Raw genomic sequence first — 13,548 nt, forward strand, 5'->3', positions numbered from 1 at the left:
AAGGAATAGGAAATTTTGAAAAACAAGATTTTTTTATCCCTAAAATTCATCTTATACAACAACAACAACAACTACGCCTTCATCCCAAAACAATTGGGGTCGGCGATAAGAACCAACAAAGAAAATCATTATGGGTCTTCCACATAAATCCTTCTCCTCCATTCATTTTTATCCAATGCCATGTCCTCGGTGAGGTTCAAAGCATTCATATCATTTCTTATCACCTCCATCCATGTCTTCCTAGGCCTACCCCGACCTCTTTTAACTAATATATTTTCCCATTTCTCCACCCTTCTAACTGGAGCATCATTAGGCCTTCGTCGAATATGTCCAAACCACCGTAAACGATTCTCTCTCATCTTATTTTCAATGGGTGCAACGCCTACCTTCTTACGTATCTCCTCGTTCCGAATCTTATCTTTTATTGTATTTCCACACATCCATCTCAGCATACGCATCTCAGCTACACTCATTTTTTGAATATGATGCCTCTTGGCAGCCCAACATTCCGTACTATATAGTAAAGCGAGCCTAATAGTCGTCCTATAAAACTTTCCCTTCAACCGCAATGGCATTCTACGATCGCACAACACTCCAGTTGCACTCTTTCATTTCATCCACCCAACCTTTATCCTATGATTTACATCTCCATCAATTTCTCCATACTTTTGAATGATAGATCCCAAATATTTGAAAGAATCATCCACCGGTATTTCGTGCTCACCAAGCTTCACTACACTCCCATCACTACTTCGTTGCTTACTAAATCGACATTCCATGTATTCTGTCTTACTCTTACTCAACTTAAAACCTCTTGCTTCCAATGTCTGTCTCCATAATTCTAACTTAGCATTAACCCCAGCTCTAGACTCATCAATCAAAACAATATCATCAGCAAACAACATACACCACGGCAAAAATCGTCTTATACTAAAATTAAATTTAAATTTACTTTCGGTCTCTCAACTCTCGGATCATGGTTGCGATGTAAAATTCACTTCTAATAAATGTTGGATTCAGGATCGCTAGTTCGGGAGATTGATTGGGGAAGGCTCTAGGAGAGGCGAACTCTACTACGTTGACTTTCTTCAAGTTTTCAAGAATCAATTTTGTAATGTTGTTCAAAACAAAGATATTCATGTATGGCATAAAAGACTGGGACATCCCAACGTTGTTAAAATCTCTTATTTGCCTTTTATTAAACATCTTTGTAAAGGAGATTTTGTTTGTAATGATTGTATTCTTGGGAAAATGAAAAGTCTATCTTTTTCTCAAAGATCCATGTTTTCAACAAAGCCCTTTGAAATTGTTCATTCCGATGTATGGGGACCCGCTCATGTGATATCTAAAGGAGGATTCTCGTATTATGTTATTTTCGAGGATGATTACACTAGGTTTTGTTGGATATACTTTCTTAAACATAAACATGAAGTTTTTTCAATGTTTAAAACGTTTCATATGATGATTTTAAATCAATTTAATGGAAGTTTAAAAATTCTTAGGTTTGACTCGGATGGTGAATACCATTCAAATGAATTCAAGAGTTACCTTGAAAGTTATGGTATTATCCATCAGAAATCTTGCCCGAAAACCCCATAACAAAATGGGTTAGCCGAACAGAAGCATAGGCATATTATTGAAACAACTAGAACCTTGCTCATTTCGCAAAACATTCCAAAGAAACTATGGGCTGAAGTCGCCCTTACTTCGGTATACCTCATAAACAGACTTTCATCGAAGAATTTGAGTAAAATTTCTCCTTTTGAAAAGTTGTATGAAAAAGAACCTGATTACAGCAGGTTAAGGGTGTTTGAATGTAAATGCTTTGTCCTTACAGATAAAAATGATAAGCTTTCCCCAAAGGTCATTCTGTGTGCCTTGGTTATTCTGAAACCCATAAGGGTTTTCGATGTTATGACATTAAAAATGACAAACTTTATGTTTCCAGAAATGTGAGTTTTGTGGAAAATCTTAGTGGTTTTGAAAGTCCAGAATTACATAATGAAAATGTTGATTATTCTTTTTTGTTTGAACTATTAGCCAAAGATGATGATTCTAGTGATGATGAGTCAAATCAGAATGACTCAAGTGATATTGATATTGAGGAAGTCATTTCTCTGCTTTACTCCTCCCACCAATCTATTGATGGAGGGTGATCAAGAGATCCCATCACCTATACTCATAGAGATATGAGTACTTTTAGAAGTGCTCTTGAAAGATATGATGATAGTCAGACTATTCCTCAAGGTGAGAAAAATCTTTGTAGAACCGAAAGACACAGAAAAGCTCCCTCTAGGTTCATATCATATGATTTGTTTTCACCTAGATATAGAGCATGTCTTAGTGCCATTCACTCCTACGTAAAACCTAAAAACTTTACGGAAGCTAGTAAAAGTCCTGAATGGATAGTTGTGATGGAAAGTGAACTCGGAGCTCTGAAAAAAATTAAGACATGGGAATTTCAAGTTCTTCCTAAGGGTAAGAAAACAATAGTGTGTAGATGGGTTTTTAAAGTTAAAACTAAGAGCGATGGATCTCTTGAGAGATATAAGGCTTGATTGGTTGCCAAGGGTTATAGTCAAGAGTATGGGATTGACTATGAAGAAACTTTTGCGCCTGTGGCCCGAATGGTCATTGTTCGATGTCTCATCATTGTTGCATCAATTAACAACTGGAACATCTATCAAATGGATGTTAAAAATGCCTTCCTGAATGGTGATTTGAATAAGGAAGTTTATATGGATGCTCCACCTGGAATGGAGACTCTCAAAGAAAAAGTGTTTCGTATTAGGAAAGCGCTCTATGGCCTCAAACAAGCCCTTAAGGCTTGGTATGATAGGTTTAACTCAGTAATGTTGGAAAATGGTTTTCCTTCTTGCTTTACTGACACTGCTTTGTTTGTTAGAAAATTCAATGCAGGGATTGTGATTTTGCTGTTGTATGTGGATGATATGCTCATCAGCGGAAGTGATTCTAGTGGGGTTAAGGGTATAAAATAGATTTTAAAAGATAAATTTGAAATGTCTGACTTGGGTTTTTTAACTTATTTTTAGGGAATTGAAGTAGCATTCTCTTATAGAGGGTATTTCTTATCTCAAACTAAGCTTGCTTCTGAGATCATTGGCAGGTCAGGTATTACAGATGAAAAGGTTTATGAAACTCCTGCCATAGTGGGAACTAAAATGAAGATTGATGATGGTGTTCCTCTTTCTGATCTTACTCCCTCCAGACAGCTTGTAGGATCATTGATGTATCTGAGTATTACCAGACCAGATATCTCTCATGCAATGCATACTGCAAGTCAATTTCAGCATGCACCAACATCCGTCCATATGAGTGTTATCTTATGAGTCGTAAGATCATTAAGAAAAATCTAAACAAGGGAGTTTTTTTATCCTTTTTGTCTGATTTAAAATTAATTGCTTATATTGACTCTGATTGGGGAGGTGACCCAAATAACCGTCACTCCACCACTGGTTTTTGTGTGTTCTTAGGAGATTCGCTAATTTCATGGAGATGCAAAAAGCAGCAAAAAGTGTCTCTATCATCAACTGAAGCCGAATATCGTGTCATGGCAACTACTACCATGAAAATTGTATGGATTCATCAGTTGCTGAAAGATATGGGGATCACAATCGAAGGACCTACCAAGCTATGCTGTGACAACAAAAATGCAATTTATATTGCTAAGAATCACACTTTTCATGAGCGGACCAAACACATAGAGATGAATTGTCACTATGTTCGTGAGGTTCACTATGTTCGTGAGGCGTACCTCAAAGAAGTCATTGACCTTCCTTCTTAGCAAACTCTCGGTCATACTGCCCTAAGTTTGAGGGGGGGTGTTAAATTATGTAATCTAATCATGCAATGTAATATATATATTTTATATATATATATAAGGTAATACATATACATATATATGTATATTAATATATATGTATATGTATCTACTTATTATATATATAATATATATTTTTAACTATTTAACCATAGGGGTAGTTTAGTCTTTTTACAATATATTCTTTTTAGAATATGTTTTTGTAATTTTCTCTTATTCTTTTTCTTTTTATTTTTTGTTGTTTTTTGTAAAAGGTGGAAAGCACCTTGGAGGGGCCCACCATCTAGTCGTTGGGCCCCTTCCAATGGTCACATTTGTGACAGTTGGAAGGGGCTCCAACAGCTAGAGGTGGAGCCTCTCCAAGGACTCCACCTCCTCTATTTAAAGGGGCTCTCCCCTTGTGTGTTTCTTATGCTTTTGGGATTATAGCCCAAGCACCTTTTCAATCTTATGACTCTTGGGTATGCTTTTGCGCATTTGTGAGTTTGTGTTGTGGTTTTTGTGCACAAGTGTTTCAAGTATTCTTGTTGTGCATATGTGTACGCATTTGTTTCCAAGAATATTGTAATATTGTTATTAGTATCTTGTTGAAGATACTTTTACAAGCTAGTGGTAGGCAGCTACCACCATATATATATATATATATATATATATATATATAAAGAGAGAGAGAGAGAGAGAGAGTTATCATTTGCTACCCCTCGTTGGTAAGGAACCCCCCAAGTAAACAACTGTAATATTTTTTTTATGTTTTTTGCACATCTGACCCTCTAGATGTGATCTACATGCTTAGGTTTAGTAGAAATCAGTGCTTGAATCATGTATGTAAGATTTTGAAGGGGTTGAAGAATCACAAAAAATGTAAAATCACTTGTATAAAATCATTTGTAATCTTTAGTTTTTTAGTTTAGTTATGTATTCTAGTTAGAATGTAATTAGGTTAGGTTTTTGTTTTTGACATTTTTAAACCCTTTGCTTTTTGACCAAAAGTCAAAAAGCTTTTGAATTAGAGTCGTTGGGAGTCCAACGACTCCCTCTTGGCCTCCCTTTTGAGTGTTATATACATGGGGTGTTTCCCCCCTTGTAAAATATCTTTTGTGTGGGAGTTCTCCCACTTGAATGAAATATATTTTTTTTTGTTTGCTTTGCATACCCTTTTTTGGGTATTTTGTATGAACTTTAGTGGTTCCTGTGAGTGTAAACTATTTATAAACTTTAGTGGTTCTTGTGAGTGTGCACTATTTATGAACTTTAGTGGTTCGTGTGAGAGATCCCTTGTATCATTTGAAGATCCGATTGTGAAACTTCATCTTCTTACAGTTTTTACTAAAAAAAGATGGATTAAAGTTGAGGATGTTAGTTTTCTAATGCATCAAATCGCACCTCAAAAGGATGCACGATTAGGGAGATATGGAAAAACAAGCTCGCATGTCATTGTATTTGAGCCCTGTTAGTCTGACGACAAGTCAGAAAACTGAACTGTCGTCAGACCCAATTGTCATCAGACCCCACCTATCTTTTTGTCAGACAAGGTCTCAATTGTCGTTAGTTCTGGCCCAAAATTGTCCTTTTGTTGTCAAACATGGAGGAAATGTCGTTAGAACTTTTCAATATGAATTAAACTTGTCTTTTTAGGCACGTCCAAGTTTGAGTGTGATTTTGAAAACCAAAATGATCAAATTTGGTTTTACACTCAAAAGATGAATTAAACTAATGGATGTTAGCTTTGCAACGCATCAAAAATCACCTTAATAAGACATTTGGTTAGGGAGATATGGTCAAAACAATTTAGCTTGTCGGTGTAGTCCAAGCTTGTTTGTCTAACGATAAGTTAGGGAACTGAACTCTCGTTAGACTTAGTTGTCCTCAGACATGAATTGTCGTCAGAGGTCAATGATTTGTCATTAGACAGGGACAAAAATCTCAACTTGTTGTCAGACACTCCCACTTGTCGTCGGACAAATTATCGTCATACAAACTTTCCCATTTTGGCCCAAGAACGTGTGGAAATGAAGATAAACCTTATCAAAACCTTCCAAAAGCTTACAATTTCTTGAGTATACCTTTTATAAACCAAAACCTATCCTCATAGCCTACCAAAAAACTTGTTTCTTTTCCTTTAAACAACCCACCAACCAATCAGAGTTTGCCACCTAAAATCATCAACCAATTAGACTGAGGTTATTGCACAACAGGCAAATCAAGATAACTGAATCCAGTATCAACCAATTAGGGTACAAAATCCATCAAAAATCTATAAATAGGGGTCCTTTCTACGTCTCTAAGCATCTATAACCCGAGTATGAGAGTATTGTTGTGAGAGATCATCCTAGCCCTGTGCTCTTACCCTACCAAGTCACTAGCCATCTTCTAGGTCTAGATCAGTTTTCCCATTGGGTCCACTGTGTTGGACCCTTTAGAGTCTTAATCCTGCGGAAGCCCTATCAAATTTGCCTTGTAACCAGAGTCATAGGAGGGCTACTCTTCATTTATTTTTATTTATTGAGACATGTTTAATCTCTAATTTTCATATTTATTTGTTTCCCATATTCTCGAGTGTTGGTGGTGCCCCGCACCATCAACCACACATTTTTTTTAGAACGGGTCAAGGTACATCAGATCACATGCCAGAAACCATAAGACAAAAAGTTGCACCCCTCAATTAGTTTATCTCTACTCACCAAAGGAGGAAAAACTCATATTATTGAAGAATGGAACCCTTGTCTCTTAGAGTCTATATCTAGTCCATTTTCAAATATCCATTTTAAATATCCATTTTAAAAATCCATTTCAAAAAAATATTTCAAAAAAATAAGGATCCACAATATTTTAAGTATCTTTTTTTGTTTTTTTTATATCTTAAAGCCTTTTCTAATTGTTTCTTTATATTTTTGAAAGAAAATACTATAAAAGTAATAAAACCTATTATTCATTATCTTTTTTATAATTCATAGCTTTTGAGATTTTCCTAAGAAAATCACTTTTTGAAAATATCTTTAAGAAAAATCCCTCATCAAGAAATTACCTTGATTGATATAGGTGACTATGATATATATATATGAGAAATTAGATGGTGTGTCCCAAGTTTTGGTCTGCCCTAGTGTGACCCAACCCTAAATTACCCAATCGGATGATCAAATGGTTAAAACTTCAAACAACCCTACAGATGTGATCTACATGGTTTCTTTAATAAAAAAAACATGTTTTGGATCATATCATTATGATGCATAAGAAGGATTTTTGAAGGCATGAAAAATCAACAGCTTACAATGTGCCAAAAATTGACAGCTTAAAAATACGTGATCTTATTTCTGAAAAGCACAATCCGAGGTATGATTCTTAGCAAACAAACTATGCTTAACACATATGTAGGGTTGAATTGCATGAAAGAGGTGTTCTTGACCCTGGGGCACACCATCCTCTCTCTCTCTCTCTCTCTCTCTCTCTCTCTCTCTCTCTCTCTCTCTCTCTCTCTCTCTCTCTCTCTCTCTCTCTCTCTCTCTCTATATATATATATATATATATATATATATATATATATTGTGAGAGAGAGAGGAGGCTCCACCTAGGAAGGTAACCTCGGATGAATGGTAGTGACACTCTTACCAGCAGAGTCTGACTATAACAAGTGTTGCTCATTTCCTGTCTTTGGTCCCAAAGTCCAATCCATATTTTTTTTCCATCGACAAAATTCTTTTTCATTCCATTCTTCCACACATCGCTCTTCAATCTACTATGATTTCAAAGGGACAAGGAAGCATGCCTCTTGTTGATCCATGTATATACAAACAAGGATTAATCTGGTTAAGCTTGATATGGCCCTTATCCCATCAGAATCAAGACACACTGCCAACTGAAGAGCCCTAGAATCATACCAATACAAATACATAAAATTAGATCATGGTCCAAACTCAACTAGATCTATTTGAAGTACTTTGAACGAATTCACTCTCAGACCATAAAAGGGTCTTTCTCAAAAATACCCTTTCAATGCAAGTGAATTGTACATTCAATGACTAATATAAATCTAATCTGTATTACAAATGTGGATCAAAATTAGGATCCCCTCACATATTCAGGTTAGTCTTGGATTGAACCTCTCAAGCCCACACTGGTCTGAGGCAACTCGCAACTTCAACATCAAGCAACCAGGAACATACCCGTAAGTAATTATGGACAATTAGTTAATGAATAATATAACCACAACTAAACTTCTAACAAATAATCGACTTTTCACAGAAAATTTCTAAAATTAAAGAGAACCAAACTATCTGGTAATGTATTTAAAAGATTAGCTAACTAAGGCTTCAAAGATGAATCACAACAACAGTGAGAGATGAAGTGCGCCTTATACAAGTTATCTTGACAAAAAGTGACCTAATGCTGTCTATTATGAATATTACCATGATTGAGATTTGCATGCTCCTTCTCCACTAGATCAGACAAGTATTCCGTCCCAATAATGTGACCATATTTGTCCAAGCGAAGCTGCAGAAAGAACATTGGGAATGGAACAAATTTTACGGGAAAATAGAAAGAAAGGGGAAAACAATAACATTCAAAACTTCCAGATGCACTAACTACATGTTTAATTTTAGCATGTCAACATTCAAAACTAGAAGGCAGAGAACAAAACCTTTAAAAGAGAAGTAGAATTTCAATTAAATAAAACCCAAAAATCTATATAATGTTTGAACTTTATAATGTGCTGCATATTTGTAACTCACTACCAGTTGTCTTTGTTTTTGTAATATTAGAGGGAATGCTTAAACTCCAATCAAGTCCAAAGGAGACAATCTATACTGTCAAAATGTGCTGCATGTTACACATCCACTAGGACCCATACACATCAACCTGAACCCACCCACATACAGCACAGTGCAGCGAAAAAACTATGCGCTAGGGGGGCTCTTAACAGAACCATCAATTTACAGTTCACATAAAAAAACAGAAAGCCTTGATGTATTATTAGGTCAACCCTAAGAACAAGCTTTAACTTGCTAATTACAAATATACAATATCTTACAAACGATAACATGGCAAGCGCTTCAAAAGCGGTTGTAATCATCCTTCAGTTTGCACTCTCCTATCCTATCCTACAGAAACTAGCACTTTCATTGTTATTGCTATTTTTGACATTTTTGCTATTGTTTACCTGGAAAATGAGGAAAAAATGAAAGAATTAACAAGACAAAAAATACAAAGAATATAAAGATCCAAACCTATAGCAACTACAATGGAGAAAAACCTACTTTCCAGATGTTTGTATCAAGGTCTACTTCATGTTTTCCAGACAAATCAATAGCATCAACGCTCAAAACTGCAAAAATGTTTTGGAAATCTAAAATTATATTCAGAAAATACACAGCCATGACAAGAACAACGAAGAAACAAGGAGAAAAGTATCCTAAACAGCAGAGATCGAAATTCAGTCAAAATTCAATTTACAAACCTTGACAAGGCAATGAAGGGAATGTTATATTTATATGGATTGGAAGAGTCTCACCACGCTTCACATCCACAGACATCTGTGACAAATAGATACAGGCAATGCATAGAGAGTATAAGAAATCAAAAGCATGCTAGAATCAAATAAATGTTAGCAACCATGAGCCTACTATACATTGGCAAAATGCAAGAAAGGAAAAGTGGGCAACATTGCAGGGATTACTCAAAAGGTACAACAATGAGAAGACCACAACAGTAAGGGAGATACAATTTAAACCTGATGAACTTTATCAATTGTCAGATAATACTTCAACTCATGAACGAACAATGTGGCCATGATTGCTAGACCGATTATGGAAACTACAAAGAGAACAAGAACATACTGTGTCAGCTCATTGTCACATATGGAACTCTCTAAAAAAGTACCTAGTCAAAAAAAGCTAGTCAATAAGAGAAATGCCATCAGAGAGCTGGAGAAATTCGGTACCTAGTCAAAAAAAAAAGCTAGATTAAAAAAGGCCAATGACACATAGGTACAGGTACGTGTTTGTAGAGTACGGCAGGGAAATTTTTTTAAATGTAAGTATGGAGCTATATAACATGGACTCTTCTAACAGGGCACCGCACCCACGTCGCACCGGGGTGTGACACTTGGACACGGATTCCTTTGTGTCAAGTGAAGTCAACCACACTGAGGACCATTTCTGTCCAAAAGTAGATTCAGTTAACCCTAACCAAGTCCAATTTTATCTATATTATATATATATATATATATATATATATATATAAATACATACATACACACCTCCGCACCAGTGTAGTGTTATTTTTTATTGATGAGGAATAGCAATGATAGATTGTTAATTTGATTTATTGTATGAATTGATGCATGATGAATTGATGATATGATAATTGTTTTTATTTTATCAGTGTTAACTTAAAACTATTAAAAATTATATATATATACACCCTCCTCATACCCCTGCACCAAAGTTTTTTTTAAAGTGCTGCATCGCTGCATCCACACTCACACCTATGTGACATAGTATGAAGGTAAGGAAATATATATATATAATGGCAATTTTACACATCTATGATAGGACTATAGGGAAGGTTGACCTTACAACCAAAGGAAAGTGCCAAATCTACAAACCGATGATCATCGACTGTGTTCCTTCTCCGATAATCGAGTTTTCATTGATCAGACTTTACATATTGGATTTTTATCATTTATTTAGTAAGCTACATGTTTTAGATTATGAATTTTAAAATTTAGATGTGTTTTTGGAAGCACTAAAAATCAACGGCCCACAATATTTTGTATTGTAAAGTTTTAAATGCATTATGAGCCGTTGAGTTTTTCACTTTTAGAAAAACATGTGTAGACTAGTAAAGTCTTCGTGTAAAGCATATTTCTTACTAAATAAATTATAAAGAACAAATATATAGGGACTGATCAATGAAACCATGAGCCTTCCAATCGTCATTGGTTGTAGATTTTGGAGCTTCCTTTGGTTTTGTGTGTGTATATATATTATTTATTTATTTATTTTTATAGGCACACACTAGTTTATCTAGGAAAGAAAGAAATTTGGAACATTGGCATGCATACCGACTGCACCGGACTGTGTCTTCTTCAACAGGTGCTCCTCGGCGCGAGGAAATGCATCAAAATTTCTTAAAGCTTGAAGCCTCATTCCCGCTAATTATGAGCTGATCCTCCAGAAATTCACCTCGATATCCTGCCAAAAAACGTGCAATTGCAATCACCACTGCCGCATAGCTCAAGGATAAACAACACCAATGCAAAACACACAGATCAAGTACATAAAACCCCACCATATTTTTTTTTAGAATTTAGGTCAATTAAATGCAGAATCAGAAAACAACAAGCTTGCTGCTTAGTGAGAAAAATTGCCAACCATACATCAAACACCGCAACTTGATCTAAAACCCCATTCACAACATAAAATAATAACGAAAAAAGAAAAAAAGAAAAGAAAGGATGAAGAATAAGAGATAGCTTCAATCCCTAGTGATTTTCCATAAGAAATAGTACAGGTGCTTCGGGCTTCCTTTCTCCCCCAAATTCAGGATACTAAAAAATGAAAAAGAAAAACTAAAATAAAAAATTAAACAAAGCCACCTTATTTTTATTTGACCACAATCAAAAAAGGAAAAAAAAGGTATATACATAAACCCTAGAAACTGAAGATTCGATTAACCGAAACAACCATCACAAAAACGAAGCACCCAAAATCACGAAATATTTACGATGATTTCACCCCCAACAACGTCCAATTTTCACGATTTTTTCATCAATAAAGCAAAATTTACTGACGTTACACACCGAATTATCGTGATCAATACAGAAGAAAAGAGAACCTTCACGGACGCACTTCCAAGCGAAATCGAAATAGGGGAAGAGAGGAACGGGAGGAGAGAGAGGAAGAATTTTTGCTCACCCGCGCTCGGATCGACCGGACGTCGTTGCGCCACAGCGAACGAGGAGGGAAGTTGGGCGTTTGTGGGGGAAGTATTTATAGTGCGCGGGGAGATCGCGCTCGGGTTGCGGAGGGACGCATTTAGCACTATGGTTGATCCAATCTTTGTTTCAATGACAGATGATGCAGGAGCGAAGCAAAAGAACCGGGTTCACAAAGATCCATTTTTATATTTGGATTTTGTCTAATTTATATTTGAATGAGTCCAATTGATGGATCGATATTCAATAAAAACTTAAATAGATTTAGAAAACTATTTATCAAGATTGAAAGTTGAGTACATCAAGATTATAAATTTTTCATCTATAAATAGAGAAAAAATCTAAGTGTTCAAAAAATTAGAGAGTTGGATTCAGATTTGTTAATTTTCAGTTTATTTGATTTATTTATTTCTTTTTTATTAATTTCTTATAATTTCTCATTTTTTCAGCATTTTTTTTTCTTACTGTTTTCTGATTTATTTTTTATTTTTCTAGATAATACGAAGTTGGGTAGAAATTTCTAAATCAGACTTACAATTTACATCAATTGTTCACAGACTAATAGAATTTGTGTGCCATGCATCTCCAACTTTCACCCACGATCTCTCTTTCTCCTTCTCACAAAAAATTTAAAAACCCCAGCAGACGTAACCCATCTTTCATCTCTCTCTCTCTCTCTCTCTCTCTCTCTCTCTCTCTCTCTCTCTTACACGTTCCAGAGAAGGGGGACTTCACAAAAGCACGACAGCAAGATAGAAAAGCAACCAAGAGATAGGATTTCTATGCTACACTATGTTTTAATATTTAGGGTTGTAGCACTATGCATTATCAATATATATACTTGTAAAAAGAAAACGAAAGGGATTAGCAGTCTGTGCATTTTGGTATTTTTAGTATGACTTTATTTTTGTATTTTATTGATTTAATGACAAAATCAATACTTGTATATTCATATGTTTTGTTACTTGTTGTACAATAAGTAAATGTTGAAAACACTGAATAGCTGCATAAGACCCTACTTTCTGGGTTGTGAATACATGACTAAATTAACTATTTCATAGTTTCTAAAAATGGTTCTGCGTTTTTATTAATACAAATTTCCTGTGATTAACCTTAATATTAGATATAGATGTCTGCATTTTTTATGTTTCAGTAGTTGTTTTTTTATGTTAAAATTGGATTTATGTTTCAGTAGTTGTTTTCCTATGTTAAAAATTGGTGACAAAAACTTACTACTATTTAAGTTTTGAAAAAGAGTTGTGCATTTACATTGTTAACATTATTTTGTATTAACTTAACTACAGAAATAGAGGTCGACATTTTTATAACAGTTTGTTCGCTTTTGGCTCCATGACTAAAAGTCGATGGATGTATGTTTCAATAGACATTTTCTACATTACGTTCAATGAAAAACGAAACTCAAGACCTGCGTGTTACATTAGTCATTTTTTTTTATGTATGTTCAATAAATAAAATCAGCCTCTGCGTGAATCCAATAATAGGATTTAGCCCCTGTGGGTTCACATTAGTAAATTTTAAGTATAAGAATGTTAAGACAGAAATTACGGACTGAGTATATGCAGTTGAATGTTTTTGTGTCAAGCCACGAACAAAAGTCTGTGTTTGCTTATTTGTATTTCCTGAAATATTCTAAATGGAAATCATGGTAGAACTCTATATATTGCCATTTAACATATTTGTGTTAAGTTCCTGGACATAAACTGACTGTTGCGTATTGTTCTGAAAAAAATCTAATCTACGTGTTTATATCGAT

At 35.0% G+C, this 13,548-nt stretch overlaps 1 protein-coding gene across 4 annotated transcripts in view; it reads right to left on the reverse strand.

Moving 5' to 3' along the window:
- The window catches only part of LOC149834396 (uncharacterized), a 32,937-nt gene extending 21,058 nt beyond the window's left edge, over window positions 1-11,879 (reverse strand). For all 4 annotated transcript variants that reach the window (XR_016432769.1, XR_016432768.1, XM_090011388.1 and 1 more), the window contains exons 1-6: window positions 11,755-11,879; window positions 10,902-11,031; window positions 9,567-9,649; window positions 9,294-9,369; window positions 9,094-9,161; window positions 8,245-8,329 (exon numbers count right to left, since the gene is read on the reverse strand). Coding sequence is in view for 2 of the 4 variants with exons in the window: in XM_090011388.1 (XP_089867514.1) it covers window positions 8,245-8,329; window positions 9,094-9,161; window positions 9,294-9,369; window positions 9,567-9,649; window positions 10,902-10,986 (397 nt within the window). In the remaining 2 variants the exon portion in view is untranslated. The remainder of the gene's footprint in view (window positions 1-8,244; window positions 8,330-9,093; window positions 9,162-9,293; window positions 9,370-9,566; window positions 9,650-10,901; window positions 11,032-11,754) is intronic.
- Window positions 11,880-13,548: the final 1,669 nt, after the last annotated feature.

This window comes from Nuphar pumila, chromosome 6, assembly GCF_984573655.1.
Source record: "Nuphar pumila chromosome 6, dmNupPumi1.hap1.1, whole genome shotgun sequence".
Taxonomy (NCBI): domain Eukaryota; kingdom Viridiplantae; phylum Streptophyta; class Magnoliopsida; order Nymphaeales; family Nymphaeaceae; genus Nuphar; species Nuphar pumila.